The sequence below is a fragment of the Salvelinus fontinalis genome, chromosome 13, assembly GCF_029448725.1.
Source record: "Salvelinus fontinalis isolate EN_2023a chromosome 13, ASM2944872v1, whole genome shotgun sequence".
Taxonomy (NCBI): domain Eukaryota; kingdom Metazoa; phylum Chordata; class Actinopteri; order Salmoniformes; family Salmonidae; genus Salvelinus; species Salvelinus fontinalis.
Window position 1 is genome coordinate 51,671,155 of NC_074677.1, and position 25,057 is coordinate 51,696,211.

Genomic DNA, 25,057 nt, shown 5'->3' on the forward strand with positions numbered 1-25,057 from the left:
CTCTATCACAGTGCCATCCATTTTGTTACCAAAGCCCCTTATACCACCCACCACTGCGACCTGTATGCTCTAGTCGGCTGGCCCTCGCTACATATTCGTCGCCAGACCCACTGGCTCCAGGTCATGATAAGTCTATGCTAGGTAAAGCTCCGCCTTATCTCAGCTCACTGGTCATGAGAACAACACCCACCCGTAGCATTCGCTCCAGCAGGTGTATCTCACTGGTCATCCCCAAAGCCAACACCTCCTTTGGCCGCCTTTCCTTGCAGTTCTCTGCTGCCAGTGACTGGAACGAATTGCAAAAATCGCTGAAGCTGGAGACCTATATTTCCCTCACTAACTTTAAACATCAGCTATCTGATCAGCTAACCGATCGCTGCAGCTGTACATAGTCCATCTGTAAATAGCCCACCCAATCTACCTACCTCATCCCCATATTGTTTTTATTTACTTTCTGATCTTTTGCACACCAGTATCTCTACTTGAGTTTGAGTTTATTTTTACAGGGACAGTGCACATTAATCAACGTTTCAGTAAAAGTGCCGGTTTAAGCCAGCCGGCTAATTTTCAACCGCAGTCCCTGGGCAGGTTACTTGCACATCATCTGCTCATTTATCACGCCAGTGTTAATCTGCTAAATTGTAATTACTTTGCTACTATGGCCTATTTATTGCCTTACCTCCTCACGCCATTTACACACACTGTATATACTTTCTTTTTTCCATTGTGTTATTGACTGTACGCTTGTTTATTCCATGTGTAACTCTGTGTTGCCTGGTGCCTGGTTTTGATGTTCACTATTATTCTAGAATGTAGAAAATAGCAAAAAAAAGAAAGACCCATGAATGAGTAGGTGTTCTAAAACTTTTGACCGGTAGTGTACATGATCTAAAACAAATCTACAGATATCTTCCCACAGCTTCCAGGTATTAGAGCAATACCCAAATAAATATAAAGCAGTCTCCGGATGTTCATTACAGAAGGTACAGGAAACATCAATGTCTTTTTTTCCCTTTTCAAGATAATGTTTAGTAGGGTAGCACTTGTGGATTCATTTATAAAGAAACTTCTTTAATCTTATTAGTTAAAATAAACTTTTTACACAGACACCAAACATTTTCCCAATTAATATTTCTTAAAAAGCCATTCCAGAAAGACATGACATATGGGACTGAAACAACATCACATTGAAATAAGGCACATATTGTAATGGTGTTCCTCCTCCTCTTCAACCGAAGAGGAGGAGTAGTGATTGAACCAAGGCGCAGCGTTGTGAAATGACATGATTTAATTAAGACACTACAAAACAACGAAGACAGAAAACAAACTATACTTGAATTAACTAACAAAACGAATGTGTAGACAAACCTAGACATACGAACTTACAATAAAACACGAAGAACGCACGAACAGGGAAAATAGACTACACAAAAATGACGATGTACAAACATACCGAACAGTCCCGTATGGTGCGACAAACACTGACACAGGAGACAACCACCCACCACGAACACTGTGAAACAACCTACCTAAATGACTCTCAATTAGAGGAACGCCAAACACCTGCCTCTAATTGAGAGCCATACCAGGCAACCCTTAAACCAACAACATAGAATGCCCACCCAAACTCACGTCCTGACCAACTAACACATACAACAAACTAACAGAATTAGGTCAGGAACGTGACATAACCCCCCCCCCCCCTAAGGTGTGAACTCTGGGCGCACCAGCACAAAGTATAGGGGAGGGTCTGGGTGGGCATCTGACCACGGTGGTGGCTCAGGCTCTGGGCGAGGTCCCCACCCCACCATAGTCAATCCCAGCTTACGTCTTCCCCTTAGAATGACCACCCTCCTATTACACCCACTTCATTTACATGGTACCATCAAGATAAGGGGCAGCACCAGGATAAGGTAGCGCAGGACAGAGAGATAGCTCAAGACAGAGAGGTAGGTCAAGATAGAGAGGTAGCTCAGGATAGAGGGGCAACTCCGGACTGAAGGGCAGTTCAGGATTAATGGCCGCTCTGGGCTGAGAAGCAGCTCATGGCTGGCTGACGGCTCTGGACGCTCATGGCTGGCTGACGGCTCTGGACGCTCATGGCTGGCTGACGGCTATGGACGCTCATGGCTGGCTGACGGCTCTGGACGCTCATGGCTGGCTGACGGCTCTGGACGCTCATGGCTGGCTGGCGGCTCTGGCAGATCCTGTCTGGCTGGCGGCTCTGGCAGATCCTGTCTGGTTGGCGGCTCTGGCAGATCCAGTCTGGTTGGCGGCTCTGGCAGATCCAGTCTGGTTGGCGGCTCTGGCAGATCCAGTCTGGTTGGCGGCTCTGGCAGATCCAGTCTGGTTGGCGGCTCTGGCAGATCCAGTCTGGTTGGCGGCTCTGGCAGATCCAGTCTGGTTGGCGGCTCTGGCAGATCCAGTCTGGTCGGCGGCTCTGGCAGATCCTGACTGACGAATGGCTCTAGCGGCTCCTGACTGACTAACGGCTCTGACGGATTGGGACAGACGGGCGGCTCTAATGGCTCGGGACAGACGGATGGCTCAGACGGCGCTGGGGAGACGGATGGCTCAGACGGCGCTGGGGAGACGGATGGCTCAGACGGCGCTGGGGAGACGGATGGCTCAGACGGCGCTGGGGAGACGGATGGCTCAGACGGCGCTGAGGAGACGGATGGCTCAGACGGCGCTGAGGAGACGGATGGCTCAGACGGCGCTGAGGAGACGGATGGCTCAGATGGCGCTGAGGAGACGGATGGCTCAGATGGCGCTGCGGAGACGGATGGCTCAGACTGATCCTGTCTAGCGGAAGGCTTTGGCTGCTCCTGTCTGGTGGAAGGCTCTAGCGGCTCCTGTCTGGCGGAAGGCTCTAGCGGCTCCAGTCTGGCGGAAGGCTCTGTAGGCTCATGGCAGACGGGCGGCTTTGCAGGCTCATGGCAGACGGGCGGCTTTGAAGGCTCAATACAGACGAGCAGTTCATGCGGCGCTTGGCAGACGGACAGTTCAGGCGCCGTTGGGCAGACGGCAGACTCTGGCCGGCTGAGACGCACTGTAGGCCTGGTGCGTAGTGCCGGAACTGGAGGCACCGGACTGGAGACACGCACTTCAAGCCTAGTGTGGGGAGCAGGGACAGGGCACACTGGACTCTCAAAGCGTACTATTTGCCTGGTGCGTGGTACCGGCACTGGGGGCACCGGGCTGAGTGCACGCACATCACGACGAGTACGGGGAGAAGTAACAGTGTGTACAGGGCTCTGGAGACGCACAGGTGGCTTAGTGCGTGGTGCCGGAACTGGAGGCACCGGGCTGGAGACACGCACCATAGAGAGAGTGCGTGGAGGAGGAACAGGGCTCTGGAAACGCACTGGAAGCCTGGTGCGTGGTGTAGGCACTGGTGGTACTGGGCTGGGGCGGGGAGGTAGTGCCGGAAATACCGGACCGTGCAAGCTACTGGCTCCCTTGAGCATTGAGCCTGCCCAACCTTACCTGGTTGAATGCTCCCCGTCGCCCGACCAGTGCGGGGAGGTGGAATAACCCGCACCGGGCTATGTAGGCGAACCGGGGACACCATGCGTAAGGCTGGTGCCATGTAAGCCGGCCCGAGGAGACGTACTGGTGGCCAGATATGTAGGGCCGGCTTCATGACATTTGGCTCAATGCCCAATCTAGCCCTAACAGTGCGGGGAGGTGGAATAACCCGCACTAGGCTATGCACACGTACAGGAGACACCGTGCACTCTACTGCGTAACACAGCGTCTGCCCGTACTCCCGCTCTCCACGGTTAGCCTGGGAAGTGGGCGCAGGTCTCCTACCTGCCCTTGGCCCACTACCTCTTTGCCCCCCCCCCCCCCCCCCCCAAGAAATTTTTGGGTAGTACTCACGGGCTTTTTGGGCTTCCGTGCTAGACGCATCCCCTCATAACGCCGGTTCCCTTCTCCGGCTCCCTCTGCTCTCCTCAGTGCCTCCAGCTGTTCCCATGGGAGGCGATCCCTTCCAGCCAGGATCTCCTCCCATGTGTAGCAACCTTTACCGTCCAACACATCCTCCCATGTCCATTCCTCCTTCTTGCGCTGTCCCTTTATTTTGTTACACCGCTGCTTGGTTCTGGTTATTTGGTGGGTGGTTCTGTAACAGTGTTCCTCCTCCTCTTCAACCGAAGAGGAGGAGTAGTGATTGAACCAAGGCGCAGCTTTGTGAAATGACATGATTTAATTAAGACACTACAAAACAACGAAGACAGAAAACGAACTATACTTGAATTAACTAACAAAATAACAAAACGAATGTATAGACAAACCTAGACATACGAACTTACAATAAAACACGAAGAACGCACGAACAGGGAATTTAGACTACACAAAAATGACGATGTACAAACATACCGAACAGTCCCATATGGTGCGACAAACACTGACACAGGAGACAACCACCCACCACAACACTGTGAAACAACCTACCTAAATATGACTCTCAATTAGAGGAACGCCAAACACCTGCCTCTAATTGAGAGCCATACCAGGCAACCCTTAAAGCAACATAGAAACAGACAACATAGAATGCCCACCCAAACTCACGTCCTGACCAACTAACACATACAACAAACTAACAGAATTAGGTCAGGAACGTGACACATATTTTCCTATTGTTTTTCAAAACAGAAGGAGAGGAACCTATATTTCCTACTGTTGAGTCAGCTGGATCAAGAGAAGGTAAAGAAGAGGGGATAGATTTGTCTACATCTTTAAAAAGTACAATAACTCCAGAGGGGATTGCATCAAACTACAGCAAATTCCTTTGGAGTTATCGGTATCTTACGAAAAGCCAAAATTCAGCATAATTAAATACAATACCTTTATCATTGAACAGTTGTTTTGGAACCATTTCTCAAAAATAATGACTTGCCTTAATATAAGATATCTCTATTGCTCCAGGTAAAATATCTGTGTGGAGATAAATTGTGCTTGTACGTCAAAGACCATGCTAAAAAGGGATTGTTTATGGAAATTAAATCAGTCTGTCACGACCGTCTTGCTGTGAGATTGGACCAAGGCGCAGCGCGTGAAAAATACATCTTCTTTAATGAAGGAAAAAACAAATACTTACAAAATGAACAAAACAAACGAATCGTGACGCTAAACAGAACTAAGTGCACACATGCAACATAGAACATAGACATAGACAACTACCCACAAAACCTACTGCCTATGGCTGCCTTAAATATGGCTCCCAATCAGAGACAATGAATGACAGCTGTCTCTGATTGAGACCCAATCTAGGCAGCCATAGACATAACTAGACAACCTCACTCTTCTCTACCCCATACACATACAACACCCATAGACTACAACAAAACATACAAAGACAACCCACCCCAACTCACGCCCTGACCAACTAAATAAATAAAAGGAAAAGGAACAATAGGTCAGGAACGTGACACAGTCAATCTCGATTGTTTTCAATATTGTAATTACAGAGTATGAGAAGTAGGAAAATCAAAGGCTTTATACAAATCCAAAGAGTATAAAACTCTCATCAGAGACCAAATCTGAGTAATCTATGATATCTAATACCAGTCTGACATTGTTTGAGATGTTTCTATTTCTCATAAACCCTGACCGGGACTCATCTATAATGGCATCCAAAACAGCCCTTAATCATTTAGCAAGGAAGAGTGGTAGTATTAGCTTGTAATCGTTATTTAAAAGGCAAATTGGATGCCAATTGAGTAACAAGTATTTTTTTGGTTTAGGAATTATAGTAATTAAACCTTGCTTTAGAGTGGGAGTGCTTCATGGGCTATACTTTCAGAGTGCACTTCCAATAGAAAGGGAGCCAATTCTTCGGGAAAACTTCGCAGAATACTGCAGTACTACCATTAACCCCAGAGGATTTTGTCACGTTCTGACCATAGTTCTTGTGTGTTTTGCTTGTTTTAGTGTTGGTCAGGACGTGAGCTGGGTGGGCATTCTATGTTGTGTGTCTAGTTTGTCTGTTTCTATGTTTGGCCTAATATGGTTCTCAATCAGAGGCAGGTGTTTTGTGTTGTCTCTGATTGGGAATCATATATAGGTGGCTTGTTTTGTGTTGGGATTTTGTGGGTGGTTGTTTCCTGTCTTTGTGTTTTCTCTGCACCAGATAGGGCTGTATCGGTTTGCCACATTTGTTATTTTGTATTCGTTGTAAGTGTTCACTGTTTATCGTTTTATTAAACATGTTGAGCACTGGCTGCGTGTTGGTCCGATCCCTGTTACACCCTCTCTTCTCGTGAAGAGGAGGAAGGCTGCCGTTACAGATTTGTTCATTTGAAGGCGAACAATAGCCTCTATAATTTCCTCTAAAGAGATGGGATTATCACGTAATTCTTGATCAGAATAATCAATAGTTAACATTTAGAAGAGAATTGTGGGGCCTTGCTCACAATTCATTCTGTGGCAGCACAATGACCAAACGATATACTGTATGTGAGGCTCTTGATCATATGTCACGGCTTTCTTCCTGGGATGAATGAGAGGACCAAATTGCAGCGCAGTTAGTGTTCAACATGTTTAATATAATGAACTGTGAACACTTAAAACAAACGTGAAAAAACCGAGACAGTCCTATCTGGTGCAGAACACAGAGACAGGAAACAACCACCCACAATCCCCAACACAAAACAAGCCACCTATATATGATTCTCAATCAGGTACAACGATTGACAGCTGTCTCTGATTGCGAACCATATTAGGCTGAACACAGAAACAGACGAACTAGACACACAACATAGAATTCCCACCCAGCTCACGTCCTGACCAACACTAAACAAACAAAACACATAAGAACTCTGGCCAGGACGTTACAATATCTTTGATCATGACACTTGTGAGGAGAGAGTCCTTGTTAAACTTTGACACAAAGTAGTCTGTGATAAATAGCACAATATGTTTCATCTGAATAATCCATAAATTATGCTTTTTTAAACTCAAAAACGAGTTGTATGAGCTCAGGTCAATGAGGCCTACAGGCCATAAATAGCAAATAGAAGTTCAAAACTTGTAATGTCCACAAGAACTTAAGTTGATAAAAAGATCAAACACAACATTAGGTGATAATATATGTATTATTATGAATTTATAATCAGCTATAATGGGGTGGTCATTTTGAACCGGGAACACAGAATGAATTAACATGAAACGAACACAGGAGGGTTAATTAACTCAGCTTTATCCGTATCTGAAGACTATTAGGTCTCTGGAAGAGCGAGGTAATTCTTGATATAACATTTTCCTCTTCTATCCTTCTGATCTTTACAAGATCACTGCTATATTTTCTTAAATATTTATCAATTTCAAACTTTAGAAACTCCCAGTTTGTCCTATACAGACTTTACCCCTGGGCTTTATTAAAAAATGGTATAATAAAACCTATATCAAATTTGACTATTTCATGTTTTAGTATGGAGCTATTCAGTTTCCAGTGTGAAGCTTTGCATTGACTATCATTACAGGGAAATATTGAAACTTGTATGCAAATACCTCTATGGTCTGTTGTTAAGAATATGAATAGAAACCTAGTTTCTAAGCCCTCTGAAACCATAGTCAATAAGTGAACGTCTAGTACATGTTTTGTTACACCAGGTATAGGATCTCTCAAGAGGAAACTTCTCTGTCCATATATCCACTAGATCAAACTTCTGCATAAATAACTATAGATTGGCATTCAGAGAAGTAGACTGCCACGGAGGCCAACTATCAAGATAATTATCTAAAGCATTATTCAAATCTCCACCTATTAAGAGTAAGGAGCTGGGAAATTCAGATAACCAATATAAAATTCTATTTTCTACAGCATCAAGAAGTTATACCCATAAACAGTAACCAAAATCGTTTAACTAAATTAAATTATACTACAAAGATAATAAGACACACTGTGAAACATAAAGCTTTGTTTCTTTTTCTTAAGCAACTGAAAACTGATTTGTAGTTTTTTTCAAGAAGCTCATTCTACTGTAAATGATGCTAACTTTTGGAGGTCGCAATGGGGTAGATGATATTTGGCTCTCACATTGTTCGGAACGATCAGCAGGTGTTGCTACATGAAAACATTGTTTTGGTGGTGTCATTTTGCATTCAGATCGTGACTCAAGTGGTTAACCCCCTAGCATTAAGAGAAACTATTGACAAAGACAAGGTGAACGAGAACATGGAGAAGAAAAGAGGACACTAAGGAATGGTTGTCAAGTGCTCACAGGAGGTAACTGAGTACAGAGCAGAAACACCAAGAGCCGCAGCATATTCATAGACCATTGAGTGAAAAAATAAAAATACAACAATAATTAGCTGTCAATTAGCTAAATTTAAAATTAACTAGCTGTCAGTCAGCAACAAAAATACTCCTGCGGTGGCCTTTTCAAATAAAATGGAAATAAAAGCAATTTCTATCAAAAACAGAATACAAACAATTATATACATTCATTGTCCACAACAAAGTTCAAAGCTCATAAATGTGTTTAGAAATAGGACGAACGCATTTGTTCCAGCAATAAGTTTATGCTCTCAGGAAGGGATACGTTTCAGTTATATTGATGAAGGCACTCGCCCAGAAATAATATGCAGTCTATCCCTGCTTGAGCGCTGCCTCAGTCACTGGCTACAGCTTCTCCCTCCTCTCTCGATAAACCCTGGAGAAATCCTCATTAAACTTCAAAACGTTTGGTTTGCAGGTAGGTGGACTTCTTCGCTGCTTTCCACACCGCATCTCTGTAGACCTGCTGCGTAAACTGCATGATGATGCTACTGGGCTTGGAGTTGTTAGGACACTTGGAGCCGAGACGGTGAACGATGTCAATCACTTCAGGGAGTTTGGTCCTCTCCTCCTGGAGAATAGCTTGGCAGATCCGTGTGGTCTCCTGACGTACATATTGCATCTCCACCTCGGGGACACCCTGCAGTTTCAAGTTCCAACGCCTTGAATAGCTCTCTATTTCGGTGGCCCGTCTCTCACACGCGTCAGTGCACCCTTCTTTCTGGATGCGCTTTTCAAGGTAAGTAACCTTTTCTTTCATTTCTTATCACTATGTGTGACCTTCCTGGTCCAGTCCCTCAAGTCAGTAAATCAACAGAGGAAGGAGCAATGGATGGATAGTTCATTTATTTCCAAAGCTGCAATGATGGGATACACAGTATGGATGAATGATCAGTAGTCGACGGGATATAAATAGCACTCCCACAGTAAATCAACAGAGGAAGGAGCAATGGATGGATAGTTCATTTATTTCCAAAGTTGAAATGATGGGACACACAGTATGGATGAATGATCAGTAGTCGACGGGATATAAATAGCACTCCCACAACAATTCTCCATACATCTGCTGTATAATATACTAACATAAAAAACTATTGAAACGTCTATCAGTCATTGTGAATGTATAGTGGATTTAACCACCAAATCTTAATTTACTATAATAAAATAAATACATCGTTTCCATGTGTAATCTCATATTTACAACATCAGAATAAACTATCATCCATTTTAGTATTCAAAGATATATAAAATTAACCTGAAAAAATGCCACACTCTTGTGGCGAAGAAATATAATACACCTAGAATGTTCCACATATTTTCCTAAACTAACAAAATCCGGCTAATACACTGGCTGCTGGTGTTTATGAGTTTATAAAACATATACTTTATACATGTGTCATAAATTACCTGCAATGATGGGACACACAGTATGGAAGAATGATCATTAGTCGATGGGATATAAATAATTATCCTAAAGAAGATGCATTTTCGAGTTAGCTACCAATTTGAAGAAATTAATTTTTGCTAGCATAAAACCCACATAAAACCACATGGAAAACAAGAATTCTCCATAAATCTGCTGTGGATTACCCAGAATCACATTCCTTTATCGCTGAGTGCATTAGACAATGTAAACACACTAATCTACCAGGAGATGGCATAATACCCATTTCATGCAGGAATTTAACAATTTACATAAACCGTTACATATGCACATGCGAAGTCAATTGGCAGAATTACTATATACCATACATTGAAGGTGTAAAACCGCACAGAAGAAAGCATTGTGCTGACAATATCGTTGTTTGTTTTATAAATCAATGTTATAGATGACTCACTAATAGGCCAGAAATAGCCTATATTTTTTTAACAAGATGAATTGTGTTTTTATTTTTTTACTGCAGACCTGAAGACTACGTTTGCTCCCCAAGCCAGTCTATGCTTTCGGTCAGTGAGCTAAAAAAAGTAAGCCTAGAAGACTCGGTAAAAAAAAAATTGTAATCAAAGGACAACAGGTGTGAACCAAACAATTGCGGCTCTCGAACCCATGTCTCCCAGCCCATAGGCTACTAACCACAGCTCCATAGAATTAAGAATCAGAATACTAATATAATAGGATCTCTATGGTCGTTACACTATTCCCTCTGTTCGGTTCGCCTCTCTGATGGCTTCACGGGCACCATCTCACTGCTGACACCATCGTAGCGAACAATGCAACACCCCTTGTGGATGTCAAACCTCGGTCTCTATTGCTAAACACTGCCCCAATAGAGTTAACTTACTTTGGGGTGATTGTATCGAGCCTAAGCAAGGGTCATCAGTAAACTATTACTGTACAAATTAAATTACTGCTATTTGGACCCCAGCGAGAGTGGCTTCTGCCTTCGCAATTTGGGATCCTAATAAAATACAAAACATACTATAATGTATTTTACAATACACGTGAAGCATTAATAGCTCTGAAAGAAGTAGACAAATGACCAAATCAGGTTCCATCTTTGCTTTATGTTTTCAGATATATGAAAGATATGAAAGAGACGCGTAGAAGAGGCGAACCGGGCTTTGAAGCTGTCAAATAAGTTCGCGCGAGATTTCCGAATGTGTGTTTTTAATCTTTTGGGGTTGTTCTTCCTCGTTTGTGAAGCTGCCCTAAATTTGTTGCGGCTGCAGTCCTATTTCGAGGAAGACCGCGGTAATAGGTAGTCATTTTAGCGCTGACCTTTAATTCAGAGTATTTATTTATGAATTGATTCAAGAAACTTGGTAGCTAGCTAAAGACTAGGGCCACCTTCTTCGTTAGCTAGCTGGCTACGTTAGCAATAGCGGCCAGTACCGGCAGTAGCTAGTACACACAGGTGAGTGGCCTCTCCCAGGCATTAGCTAGTAGCCAGCTAGCAACATCTGGGTGTATCCTACGGAAAGAAGTCCGTTTTCAGAGGAATACCCTTTTTATTTCCTGTACGAATTGTATGTCTTCATAATAAACCGACCACGTCTAAATATTGCAGCGATTTCTCTTATGGGAGAGGCACTGGCAATTGTATGCATCTAAACTAGCTAGGTACGTTAGCAAGCTAACTAAATGGCGTCAGATAGTGACACAGAGGAATTCTACGATGCTGCTGAAGACGTCAATTTTACTCCATCTCCTAAAGTGTAAGTAACCTTTCTACTTACATCAATTGCTCAAATAAAGGTATATCATGTGTATATACTGTGCTATTGGTGTTGAAAAACGTTATCAGCTGTGATGATGATGCTGGTCACTGACATGAATTCAACCAGATGTTCGCAAGTAAGAATTATTTTGCTCATATATTCAGTGTCTCTTCTCGAATAAAGGAACGAAAACATTACCTATAATTATTTGCAACAACAACTATGCCACTAGTCTGTGGATGATTTTGCCTTGTCTTATTATAATCCATCTTTTTAAAGAGGTAAAAGGTTGTGGGGTCATCAATTGCCAAAGTCTCCCAACAGGAATTTTGTTTTCGCCATGACCATGTAAGAGGGGTCAAGTGTAATGGAGAGAGAGAGAAGTGTGATTGACATGTCTCTTTGAGACGCACACACTTTTCTTTCTATAATTATAGTAGAGTGATTTGAGATAAAATAGCTACAGTGGTTTTGGCTTCAACCGTTGCTTGTTGTAAAGTTGTATTTTTCCTAATTTGCTCAAACTTAAACTAACAGGAGAACACTGGTGTAACAGGTGCTGTAATTTCCTGTAGCTTGCATGATTACATATCTTACATGTTCAGAATAAATTGTCTTTACGGTTGTCCTGTGTGTTTTGTTTTGTAATGTTAAAACAAGCATGATTTCTTTCAAATCTCTCGTCTGAAATGTAGCCTAGGCCCTAGGTAAAGGTAATTCTGATTAACCATATCAGGACTAGTCTTGTGACTAACACTTCCACTTGTCTTTTTATTACTTAGGACACCTGCAAAGTTTGTCCTTCCCACACCTCAGGTATTTATTGTTCTTACTAGCATTTGACAGTAAAAAACAATAACCCAAGAACCATCTCTTTAAAGACTAGAGAGTGAAGTTTCATTTAATTTAGGAGATGTCAAAAACTGTAACCGAGTGTTGGTTTTAGTTTAATCATTACTTAAAGGGCATAGCTGGGTAACTACTTTCAAACGAGCTAGAGGAGCGCCTTTAAGAGTTCTATTGAGGCTAAACCCAAAACACGGCCTTACCTGGGGTTGTTTGCAATAAGCAGTTTGCTACTGCATGTCCAGAGGTGCCAGTTTAGTGTTTTACATACTCTATTCAGGACATTGTCATCCCTTTTACTAGTAAAATATTACAAATCATAAGCACATCCCAAAATGTTACTTTGAAGATGCACTGTATGAGGTGCAAGTTTATAAAAGTACAGTGTTTCTCCTTGTCAGTCTCCTTGTACATTTTGTTTTGTGTTCCTGCAGGGGGTAGTAGAGAGCCCACCAGAGGATGTGGCTGTTGGGCTGGCTGCACCTGAGGCACGCCAAGATGACTCCATCCAGGTACTCCCCCTCCTTATCTTAAAATCTAGGCTAATGCTCATTAATCCCTACTTAGCTAGGACATTGTGGTTATGACATTATGAAAAAAAATACGTTTGATTTTATTCCTGAGGATTTTTAATAGTTACTGAGCCCCTGACTATGTGTTGATCATGTCGGTAAATGTGTTTTGATGATTGCTGTTTTTTGGGCTCTATGTAAATGCTACTGGTCTGTCATGGTGTCACCAGATTCTACATTGTCACTCCAGCAAATATTTGGATGTGTGGCACGCCACTAAGTTGTCTAGGTCATCGACACATACACACAGCCCCTCCAACGTGTGTCTGTACTTCTTCTTCACGTCCCTCTCACCTTAAGTGTGGGGAAATCCCACAACACTTTTATCAGAGAGAATACACTCATACGACCACACAATCCTCATTAGAGAAACATCCTGTTATGAGTATATTACCTTTTTTATGATTGTTTTCATCTATGATGTCTTGTCCCTTCTAGATCATCGACAGCATCATTGAGGAGAGCCAGAAGGGAAGTGCAATGGAGGAGGCTCAGCTGAAGGAGGAGAGGAATGTTGATACAAGGGCAGAGTCAGAGGTGAAGGACGAAAATGTGGCCCCTGTAGAACGAGAGCATCCTGCTATGGAACCTCAGCCTGTGGTTGAGAGATCAGAGCAGCCACAGGAACAGCAGGGAGCGTGTTCCATGGCTCTCCCAGACATCCCCAGCCTGTCGTCAGGGTCACAGGAGCATGTCCAGCCCCCAGACATCACCAGCACCTTGGGGCAACTAGACCTCCCGCCAGACCTTCCTGACCTACCCTGGGTGTCTGCAGAGGACAGGGACAGGGAGCAGAGACCAGCAGACATCCTAGACCAGGATCCCCTCACAGACAAGCCGGCTGGCTCCTCTGACCCGGGGCCTTCAAAACCCCCACGGCAGTTCACTGTAGAGCCTGACATTGTGGCCAGCACCAAGAAACCTCCGCCTTCACGCCCACCCCCTCCCAGCGGAGCTGCTCCTCCACGGCCACCACCCCCATCCCGGCTTGCTTTACCCCTCGGCAAGAAGTCCCAGGAGTGTATGAGGGCAGCAGGACTGGAAGGTAAATAACGCTTTGCTTGTATACTCACACACTCAGTAGCACAAGGTCAAGATAAAATGCTGATATACATGTCAATTAAATATGTTGCTGCAAGGATGGAATACATTGAGCTGAACACATTGACCTCTCATAACTGTTCTCAGCTGTTCACTTCTACCCACACTTACTCATGAGCATTTAGTTGTGTAACCATGGAGACGAGGTGACACTGTTGACCTTTAACCCTGTGTCTTTGCTGTGTGATTGGCCGGTGTATGCAGGGGAGCTGGAGGAGCCATGTGGCCTGGTGTCTCCCAGCAGCACAGTGAGGAGCATCACCAAGGATCTGCAGCACTCTTTGGACCTGGCTAGCGCCACCAGTGGGGACAAGGTTGTCACAGCACAGGTCAGTGGGTATTTGTGTCCTATGCTTTCCATTGGCGCAGAGCACAGGTCCACTTATTGCTGCTCAGGAAGCCAATGTATATATTCTTCTGTACTTGGGGAAAACTTTGTCCGGACAAAGACCTAGTTTGGGGTTAAAATGTTGTCCTCTTCTGAATAAACACTTCGGCGGCAGCGTACCAGTGTGGATTTACTTTTTGTTCTTTGTCCTCCTTTTTCAACAGGCCTTTGACCCTTGCAATTCGGAATACCCCTTTGTCTGAGAATTAAAACCAGTGTAGTAAGTGCGTGTGTGTGTGTGTATATTGGTGTGTTCCCACAGGAGAATGAGGATGAGCAGGCATCCAGTCCCATTGGTGATGCTCTAGGTCCTCAGCGTCCACGATCCAACTCTGGCAGAGAGCTGACTGATGAGGTATGTTTCCTTGTCTCGCTCTTTCATTCATCCAGCCTTAACCTGTACAAAGGGGCCCGCCTACTCTCTACACATACCTTTTTGAGTGTTTGTTTCTAATTCATTGATTGGCTGGGCTCTCTGTAATAGGAGATCCTGGCGAGTGTGATGATCAAGAATCTGGACACAGGTGAGGAGATCCCTCTCATCCAGGCGGAGGAGAAGCTTCCCACAGGGATCAACCCACTCACATTACACATCATGAGGAGGACTAAGGAGTACATCACGTAAGAACTGCTCTCCTATCACTCAAGCCAGGACTGTAATATATCATGGGGCCACACCAATCCTTGGGCTATGGTTGAAAAAACATACAGCTATATATACACTCCCCTGTGCGAACAGATTGTTTTGGTAACTATATCGGGTAGCAGTCCCATACATAAAAAAGATAGTACAAATCTTGAGGAAGATGTCTGTCTGTTTTTTCCTGTCAGAAATGACGCAGCACAGTCAGATGATGATGACAAGGCCCAGGTTCCATTGACTGACTCTGACGGAGGGAAGCTGAAACAGAAAACGTAAGAAATGGCATAGTGCCCTGCCTCATGCTGTGGTTAGTGTTTCCTCTGCTCTGACAGTCTGTGACGGTTTCATGGTGTTTCATGTGTCCTCTGTCTTCACTACCACAGCACTCAGCTGAAGAAGTTCCTGGGCAAGTCTGTGAAGCGGGCCAAGCATCTGGCTGAAGAGTATGGTGAGAAGGCCGTCAACAAGGTGAAGAGTGTCCGTGATGAAGGTATGCCAACCCTCACAGCCCTCATCCACTGATTTAATAAAAAAAAATAAAATAAAAAAAACGTTTCATCCGAAGAACATTCTACTACTGCGGTGTAGTCACTCTGCTGGGTGACGTCTCACTGTGTGGTTGTGTCTCAGTGTTTCACAACGACCAGGATGACCCGTCTTCCAGTGATGACGAGGGGATGCCCTACACCCGGCCTGTCAAGTTCAAGGCAGCCCACAGCTTCAAGGGCCCATTTGACTTTGATCAGGTCAAGGTGGTCCAGGACCTGAGTGGAGAGCACATGGTAAGATTGTGTGTTAATGTGTCAGTGCTTTCTTTCCATTGAACAACAGACCTCTTCCATGACTGAAGCATACAGCATGTAACCATGAATGCAGATGTAAGCGTGAATATTTTAGAGGTCGACCGATTATGATTTTTCAAAGCCGATACCGATTATTGGAGGACCAAAAAAAGAGATGCCGATTTAATTTTTTACATTTTTTATAATAAGTAAATAAAATAATGTATTTGTAATAATGACAATTACAACAATACTGAATGAACACTTATTCTAACTTAATATAATACATCAAAATCAATTTAGCCTCAAATAAATAATGAAACATGTTCAATTTGGTTTAAATAATGCAAAACAAAGTGTTGGAGAAGAAAGTAAAAGTGCAATATGTGCCATGTAAGAAATCTAACGTTTAAGTTCCTTACTCAGAACATGAGAACATATGAAAGCTGGTGGTTCCTTTAAACATGAGTCTTCAATATTCCCAGGTAAGAAGTTTTAGGTTGTAGTTATTATAAGACTATTTCTCTCTATACGATTTGTATTTCATATACCTTTGACTATTGGATGTTCTTATAGGCACTTTAGTATTGCCAGTGTAACAGTATAGCTCCCATTCCTCTCCTCGCCGCTACCTGGGCTCGAACCAGGAACACATTGACAACAGCCACCCTCGAAGCAGCGTTACCCAAGCAGAGCAAGGGGAACAACCACTCCAAGTCTCAGAGCGAGTGACGTTTGAAATGCTATTAGCGCGCACCCCGCTAACTAGCTAGCCATTTCACATCGGTTACAACAGCCTAATCTCGGGAGTTGATAGGCTTGAAGTCATAAACAGCGCAATGCTTGAAGCATTGCGACGAGCTGCTGGCAAAACGCACTAAAGTGCTGTTTGAATGAATGCTTATGAGCCTGCTGGTGCCTACCATCGCTCAGTCAGACTGCTCTATCAAATCATAAGACTTAATTATAACATAATAACACACAGAAATACGAGCCTTAGGTCATTAATATGGTCGAATCCGGAAACTATCATCTCGAAAACAAAATGTTTATTCTTTCAGTGAAATCTAACGGGTGTCATCCAAAAGTCAAAATATTCCTGTTACATTGCACAACCTTCAATGTTATGTCATAATTACGTAAAATTCTGGCAAATTAGTTCGCAATGAGCCAGGCGGCCCAAACTGTTGCATATACCCTGACTCTGCGTGCAATGAACGCAAGACAAGTGACACAATTTCACCTGGTTAATATTGCCTGCTAACCTGGATTTATTTTAGCTAAATTTGCAGGTTTAAAATGTGTACTTCTGTGTATTGATTTTAAGAAAGGCATTGATGTTTATGGTTAGGTACACGTTGGAGCAACGACAGTCCTTTTTCGCGAATGCGCACTGCATCGATTATATGCAACGCAGGACACGCTAGATAAACTAGTAATATCATCAACCATGTGTAATTATAACTAGTGATTATGATTGTTTTTTTTATAAGATAAGTTTAATGCTAGCTAGCAACTTACCTTGGCTTCTTACTGCATTCGTGTAACAGGCGGGCTCCTCGTGAGGCAGGTGGTTAGAGTGTTGGACTAGTTAACCGTAAGGTTGCAAGATTGAATCCCTGAGCTGACAAGGTAAAAATCTGTCGTTCTGCCCCTGAACAAGGCAGTTAACCCACCGTTCCTAGGCCGTCATTGAAAATAAGAACGTGTTCTTTCTTATGGCTGCAGCCCGGCGTCGGTACACTTATGACAACATCCACTTCAAGTACAGGGCGCGAAATTCAAAATATCTTTTTTTTTTATATTTAACTTTCACACATTAACAAGTCCGATACAGCATATGAAAGGTAGACATCTTGTAAAACCAGCCAAATTGTCCGATTTAAAAAAAGAAAAAAAAAATTCTTTATAGGGAATACACAATATGTAAATCTATTAGCGAACCACGTTAAAAAAAGACAACTTTTTTTACTCCACCAGTTTTTTACTCCATCAGTAGCTATCACAAATTCGACCAAATAAAGATATAAATAGCCACTAACCAAGAAACAACTTCATCAGATGACAGTCTGATAACATATTTATTGTATAGCATATGTTTTCTTAGAAAAATGTGCATATTTCAGGTATAAATCATAGTTTACATTGCAGCTACAATCAGAAATTGCACCGAAAGCAGCCATAATAATTACAGGCACCAACGTCAAATACCTAATTACTCATCATAAAACATTTCTGAAAAATACATAGTGTACAGTAAATGAAAAACAGGCATCTTGTGATTCCAGCCAATATTTCCGATTTATTAAGTGTTTTACAGCGAATAAAAAATGTAGCGTTTATATTAGCTTAGCACAATAGTCAGAAACACTTGGGTGCCGACGACTACGACAGATATATGAAATAGCATCATAAAATGTTTCTTACTTTTGCTGATCTTCCATCAGAATGTTGGACAAGGTGTCCTTTGTCCAGAACAGTCGTTGTTTGGATTTAGAATGGCAACTTTCCCTCTTCATTTAGCAAGCGCGCTAGCCTAGTGGCACAAAGCTCTCCATGTCAACAAACGGAAGAGAACGGAACACGGCAAAACTCCCGAAAAAATTTCAATAATCTGATGAATCTATATTGAAAAAACATACTTTACGATGATATGGTGACATGTATCAAATAAAATCAAAGGCGGAGATTGTAGTCGCCTATAACGGCAGCTAAACAAAAGGCAATCCCACTGTCCACCTCGCGTTCTTCAGAGTACCGAAAATGGGGGACACGTCATTCCAAGATGATGTGTTCCATCTCAGACCAAGATAATCACCTCATTTCTTCTCTCACAGCCTCTTGACATCCAGGGGAAGGTGTATGACGTGCATGTATACTAATAGGTCTCGTGCCCATTTATAGGCAGGAAGAAGAACAGAGTATCGATTTCAGACTTTCCACTTCCTGGTCAGGAAATGTGCTGCAGAATGAGTTCTGTTTCACTCAGAGAAATAATTCAAACGGTTTTAGAAACTAGATAGTGTTTTCTATCCAATAGTAATAATAATATGCATATTGTACGAGCAAGAATTGAGTACGAGGCCGTTTGAAATGGGCACCTTTTATCTGGCTACTCAATACTGCCCCTTGCAGCCCAAACAGGTTTTAACTTACTTGCCTAGTTAAATAAAGCTGTAAAAATAATAATACTTGAAATCGGCCCTAATTAATCGGCCATTCCGATGAATCGGTCGACCTCTAGAATATATATTCATGCATATTTGCCTAACCCTTGTTCTGTTGTCCGGTCCTCAGGGTGCAGTGTGGACCATGAAGTTCTCACACTGTGGGAGGTTGTTGGCAACAGCAGGCCAGGACAACGTAGTGCGAATCTGGGTTCTGAAAAATGCCTTTGACTACTTCAACAACATGAGGAAAAAGTACAACACTGAAGGTGGGTAGATCATGAGACCTTAAAAAGGGCTGAGCTCTGTTGTCTCTGAACAAAATAGTTTGTCTGCCACACCTTTAGTAAATGTAAAGCTTGTTTGGTGGGTTTCTCATGGTTCTTCCCTTATGTTCTCTCTCAACCAGGTCGTGTGTCGCCCTCTCCCTCTCAGGAAAGCCTGTGTTCCTCCAAATCAGACACAGACGGTGGGGTGAGTAAGGTTAGGACCCATCAGTGACATGGTTAGAGTTGAGGGTCAGCTGTAAAACATGAAGAAAGTAACGTTATGGTCAGGGTTGCTTTGGGTAACTATACCAGTGTTACTGTGGAGACCCCAGCCTGACAGACAAGAGTTCCTCTTTTGTTCCCAGATGAGCAGTGTTCCTGAAGACCCCGATTCAGAGGACAAGAATCTCCCCTTCCGCCAAGTCCCCTTTTGCAAGTACAAGGGTCATACGGCTGACCTGCTGGACTTGTCCTGGTCAAAGGTGAGACTACGCAGGCCTTTCCACGCCCCCCTTTTCAATTTCTCCCAAACGCCTGTACACTGTCCGAGTATTCACTGTATTATTTGATTCCAGAACTACTTCCTACTTTCCTCGTCAATGGATAAGACGGTCAGACTGTGGCACATATCCAGGAGAGAGTGTCTATGCTGCTTTCAGCATATTGACTTCGTCACAGCCATCGCTTTCCATCCCAGAGTAAGTGGGCCTCTATGAGCGTGTGCCTTTGTTTAGGTTGAAGTATGGACTTTAAAAAGAAAAAAAAAAGTGCAGAGTGAGTTGGCTATGATTGTTCTCAAATCCAGTTAAATGTTATTGGTCACATACACATGGTTAGCAGATGTTAATGTGAGTGTAGCGAAATGCTTCTAGATCCGACAGTGCAGCAGTATCTAACAGGTAATATCTAACAATTCCACAACAAAACCTAATACACACAATCTAGTAAAGGAATGGGATAAGAATATATAATTATAATATATATTGATGAGCAATGACCGAGCGGCTAAGATGCAACAGATGGTGAAGGATACAGTATATACATATGAGATGAGTAATGCGAGCTATGTAAACATTCTTATAGTGACTAGTGTTCCATTTATTAAAGTGGCCAATGATATCACGTCTGTAGGTAGGCAGCCACCTCTCTGTGCTAGTGGTGGCTGTACCTCTTAAGGATCAGCCCCTTTTTTTTCAATTTTCGCCTAAAATGACATACCCAAATCTACCTGCCTCGGGACCTGAAGCAAGGAAATGCATATTCTTGAGAACCATTTAAAAGGAAACACTTTGAAGTTTGTGGAAATGTTAAGTTCATGGAGGAGAATATAACAATTTAGATCTGCAAGAAATGCAAGAGAAAGGCCAATATGACCTAGGCGCAATTTAGATCTTGTCCACTAATGGCAGCAGTGTATGTGCAAAGTTTTACTGATTCAATAAACCTTTGCATTTCTCTTCAAAATGTTGTATCAAGACTGCCCAAATGTGCCTAATTGGTTTATTAATACATTTTCAAGTTCATAACTGCACTCTCCTCAAACAATAGCATGGTATTATTTTGCTATAATAGCTACTGTAAATTGGACAGTGCAGTTAGATTAACAAGATTTGAAGCGTTCTGCCAATATCAGATATGTCTATATCCTGGGAAATGTTCTTGTTACTTACAACCTCATGCTAATCACAACCTACGTTAGCTCGACCGTCCTGCAATCTGATGGCTTTGAGATTGAAAAACAGCTTCTGTCTCTCGGTCCCAGTTTTGATGCACCTGTACTGACCTCACCTTCTGAATGATAGCGGGGTGAACAGGCAGTGGCTCGGGTGGTGGTTGTCTTTGATTATATTTTTTGCCTTTCTGTGACATCGGGTGTTGTAGGTGTCCTGGAGGGCAGGTAGTTTGCCCCCGGTGAAGCGTTGTGCAGACCGCACCACCCTCTGGAGAGCCCTGCGGTTGTGGGCCGTGCAGTTGCCTTACCAGGTTATTACCAGGTGGTGATAGACCCCAACAGGATGCTCTCAATTGTGCACCTGCAAAAGTTTTCGGGTTTTCGGTGATAAGCCACATTTTTTTTCAACCTCCCGAGGTTGAAGAGGCGCTATTGCGCCTTCTTCACCACATTGTCTGTGTGCGTGGACCATTTCAATTTGTCTGTGATTTGTACACAGAGAAACTTAAAACTTTCCACCTTCTCTACTGCTGTCCAATCATTGTGGATAGGGGGGTGCTCCCTTTGCTGTTTCCTGAAGTCCACGATCATCTCTTTTGTTTTGATGATGTTGAGAGGTTATTTTCCTGACACCTCACCTCCTCCCTGTAGGCCATCTTGTCGTTGTTGGTAATCAAGCCTACCACTGTAGTGACATCTGCAAATTTGATGATTGAGTTGGAGGCGTGCATGGCCACGCAGTCATGGGTGAACATGGAGTACAGGAGAGGGCTCAGAACGCACCCTTGTGGGGCCCCAATGTTGAGGATCAGCGGAGTGGAAATGTTGTTTCCTACCTTCACCACCTGGGGGCGGCCCGTCAGGAAGTCCAGGACCCAGTTGGACAGGGCGGGGTCGAGACCCAGGTTCTCAAGCTTAATGATGAGTTTGGAGGGTACTATGGTGTTTAATACTGAACTGTAGTCAATGAACAGCATTATTACATAGGTATTACTCTTGTCCAGATGGGATAGGGCAGTGTAATGGCGATTGCATTGTCTGTGGACCTATAGGGGCGGTAAGCAAATTGGAGTGTGTCTAGGGTATCAAGCAGGGTGGAGGGGATATGATCCTTGATTAGTCTCTCAAAGCACTTCATGATGACAGAAGTGAGTGCTAGGGGGCGATAGAAATTTAGTTCAGTTACCTTTACTTTCAGCATACAGGAACAATGGTGTACATCTTGAAGCATGTGGGGACAGCAGACTGGGATAGGGAGAGATTAAATATGTCCATAAACAGTCCAGCCAGCCTGCTTTCAGTTTTGTGTGAATGCTGCCATCAATCCACGGTTTCTGGTTAGGGAAGGTTTTATGGGTCAGTGGGTAGAACGTCTCCTATACGCTTTCTTATAAACTCGCTCACCGAGTCAGTGTATACGTTTTTGTCTGAGGCTACCCGGAACACATCCCAGTCCACGTGATCGAAGCGTGGAATCCGATTGGTCAGACCAGCGTTGGATAGACCTAAGAACGGGCGCTTCCTGTTTTAGTTTCTGGCTATAGGAGGGGAGCAACAAGATGGAGTCATGGTCAGATTTGCCAAAAGGAGGGCGGGGTAGTGCCTTGTATGCATCGCGGAAGTTAGAGGAGCAGTGGTCAGATGTGTTACTTGCTCGTGTACTGCAATCGATATGCTGATAGAATTTAGGTAGCCTTGTTTTCAGATTAGCTTTATTAAAATCCCCAGCTACAATTAATTGCAGCCTCAGGATATAGGGTTTCCAGTTTGCATAAAGTCCAGTGAAGTTCCTTGATGGCCGTCTTGGTATCCGCTTGCGGGGGGATATACACGGCTGTGATGATGTTCTGGCTCTGTTAAGCAGACTGATCATCTGTTATTTCTCCTAGGATGACAGGTACTTCCTGAGTGGCTCTCTGGATGGGAAGCTGCGTCTGTGGAACATCCCAGACAAGAAGGTGGCTCTGTGGAACGAGGTGGACGGACAAACACGCCTCATCACTGCTGCCAACTTCTGCCAGAATGGGAAGTACGCTGTCATCGGCACCTATGATGGCCGCTGCATCTTCTACGACACTGAGGTACAGTGGAGGGAGACATACTGTTCCTCAAGTTTGAAGGGCTAGTGAAAAATCATTATTTCAGCTGTTTGATTTCTTCTTCGAGTTACAACGGCAGGACATAATTCTGAAAATGAGGAACATTGGAGAGGGTTCACCGTTTTTCGAATGTCGGTTCTTATTTCAGCGCCTTAAATACCACACCCAGATCCACGTACGGTCGACCAGAGGCAGGAATCGAGTAGGACGGAAAATCACAGGCATCGAGCCTCTGCCTGGAGAGAACAAGGTATAGCCATGCTCCTGGCACTCTTCCCACAGACATGACTATCTGTTAGCTGAGTCTTTTTACTGTGTTGGTAGATTCTAGTGACCTCCAATGACTCCAGGATCCGCCTGTATGACCTGCGGGACCTGTCTCTGTCCATGAAGTACAAGGGTTACGTCAACAGCAGTAGTCAGATCAAAGCCAGCTTCAGGTGAGAACGGCTCCTTCTCAGTCTGGCATGTTCTTATGTAGTCGGTAAACAAACTGTCACTCTATTTTCCAGCCATGATTACTCATTCATTGTGAGTGGCTCAGAGGATAAGTATGTGTACATCTGGAGCACCTACCATGACCTGAGCAAGTTCACCTCTGTACGACGAGACCGCAATGACTTCTGGGAGGGAATTAAAGGTACCTAGATACTGTAGTGGTGCTCAGCTTTTTACTGTCGGTGATATGAAACACTGTCAGTATTTTTGTAGTGTCCTTCCACTAAGTCTAGTTTCTCTTATTTTTCAGCCCACAATGCAGTAGTGACATCAGCTATTTTTGCACCCCATCCTAACCTGATTGTCCCCCAGGAGGCGGGGGCAGAGAAAGCGGGGGCTGGGGCTGATGCAGAGTGTAAGAGCTTGGACTCCACTGACTCGGAGACCATTCCCTCAGGTACAGTATACACCTGTTTAGCTATGCTGAGAGACTAGAGCGACTCATCATTAAAGCTGGGATCCTTAATGGTCAAACTACCACGTCTGTTTTGGGATATTACTACAAACAACAAACACTCTGACATCATTGCATGTGCTATAGAACAGCAGAATATGTACTGCAAATGTTTTTCCCATGCCGCCCAACTCTCCTCACCTCTGTTTCGTCCACAAAACAATAACAAAAGTGCTGGGGTAGCCATGGTGCTGTTTCCATCTTTAAGAGTGATCAATGGATGGTATGAGTTGAGTCGATAGGAAAACTTTGTACCGTAGTTTTCAATACTGAACAGGGTATTTCTCGTCCACAGGGGCTCTGAAGACTGATCATACAGAGGTTCTGCTTTCTGCTGACTTCACTGGCGCCATTAAGGTTTTCATCAATGTAAAAAAGTACTGAGCACTTCACCCTGAACCCTTACTGATCTGGCCGTCAGTGTACAGTCCTTCAATGGAGGCAGAGCAACCCGCTGCCCTGCCAACGCTTCTAAAACCGACCCATTGCCTACGGGTGAGTGCTCCGGGAGGAGTTATCCTCCGGAGAACAGTGACCCTGCAGTAGAGGATGAGGGGAAGGTGGAGGAAGTGAACTGTAAATGGAGGAAGCCGCTCACGGATGTCCTGTCACATTTTTTTTTTTAACACAAAGAACAAGTGTGCACTGTGTTTTTTAAGAAAAGCAGGTTTGTGAGACAGTCAGTCTGAAGCAGGACCGGTAACTGAGGGATGGATGGTTAAAATACACTGTAATGTAAGCTATTTGTCAGAGTGTAAGGGGTACGCTGTCTTACTCTTAACTTGACTGCGTTTCTAGTACCCCCGCACTCCTCCTTGCCAGGAATGACGGTCTTAAATTTGTTAATTAAGCACTAACTCCAATCATTACGGTTGCAAATCTTCATTTGTCTGTCAGTGTGTAATGAATAATAAAATGGAACCACTTTTTTTTTTACATTGTTTATGATTCACTTAATAAAGTAAATGGTATTCTCATTTTAAAGTGAGCTCATTCTGTTTTTTTCCTTTGAGATGATTACCTTTCATATTGAGGCAAACTTTCAAAACTGTTTAGAAAGGTTGAATGAATGGACAGGAGACATGTGGTGATTCAATAATGGTAGCCTCCACTAATTCAT

The 25,057-nt window shown here is 43.6% G+C and overlaps 1 protein-coding gene across 4 annotated transcripts; it reads left to right on the plus strand.

Moving 5' to 3' along the window:
* Window positions 1–8,626: 8,626 nt before the first annotated feature.
* LOC129868947 (WD repeat-containing protein 44-like) lies at window positions 8,627–24,921 on the plus strand. Of its 4 annotated transcripts, none has more exons than XM_055943320.1 (21): window positions 8,627–9,026; window positions 10,192–11,443; window positions 12,229–12,262; window positions 12,727–12,804; window positions 13,303–13,909; window positions 14,170–14,294; window positions 14,616–14,708; window positions 14,838–14,974; window positions 15,185–15,268; window positions 15,380–15,486; window positions 15,627–15,778; window positions 19,076–19,214; window positions 19,355–19,428; window positions 19,580–19,696; window positions 19,790–19,912; window positions 22,776–22,967; window positions 23,134–23,235; window positions 23,310–23,425; window positions 23,498–23,625; window positions 23,734–23,880; window positions 24,233–24,921. In XM_055943320.1, exons 2-21 carry the CDS (start codon window positions 11,370–11,372, stop codon window positions 24,319–24,321), a joined length of 2,718 nt encoding a protein of 905 aa, XP_055799295.1. In that variant the 5' UTR covers window positions 8,627–9,026; window positions 10,192–11,369; the 3' UTR covers window positions 24,322–24,921. The 4 variants fall into 4 exon arrangements, with proteins under 4 accessions (XP_055799295.1, XP_055799297.1, XP_055799296.1 ...); XM_055943321.1 differs by having other exon boundaries at window positions 8,628–9,026; window positions 19,355–19,419; XM_055943323.1 differs by having other exon boundaries at window positions 8,628–9,026; window positions 10,192–10,252.
* The last annotated feature ends 136 nt before the right edge of the window (window positions 24,922–25,057 follow it).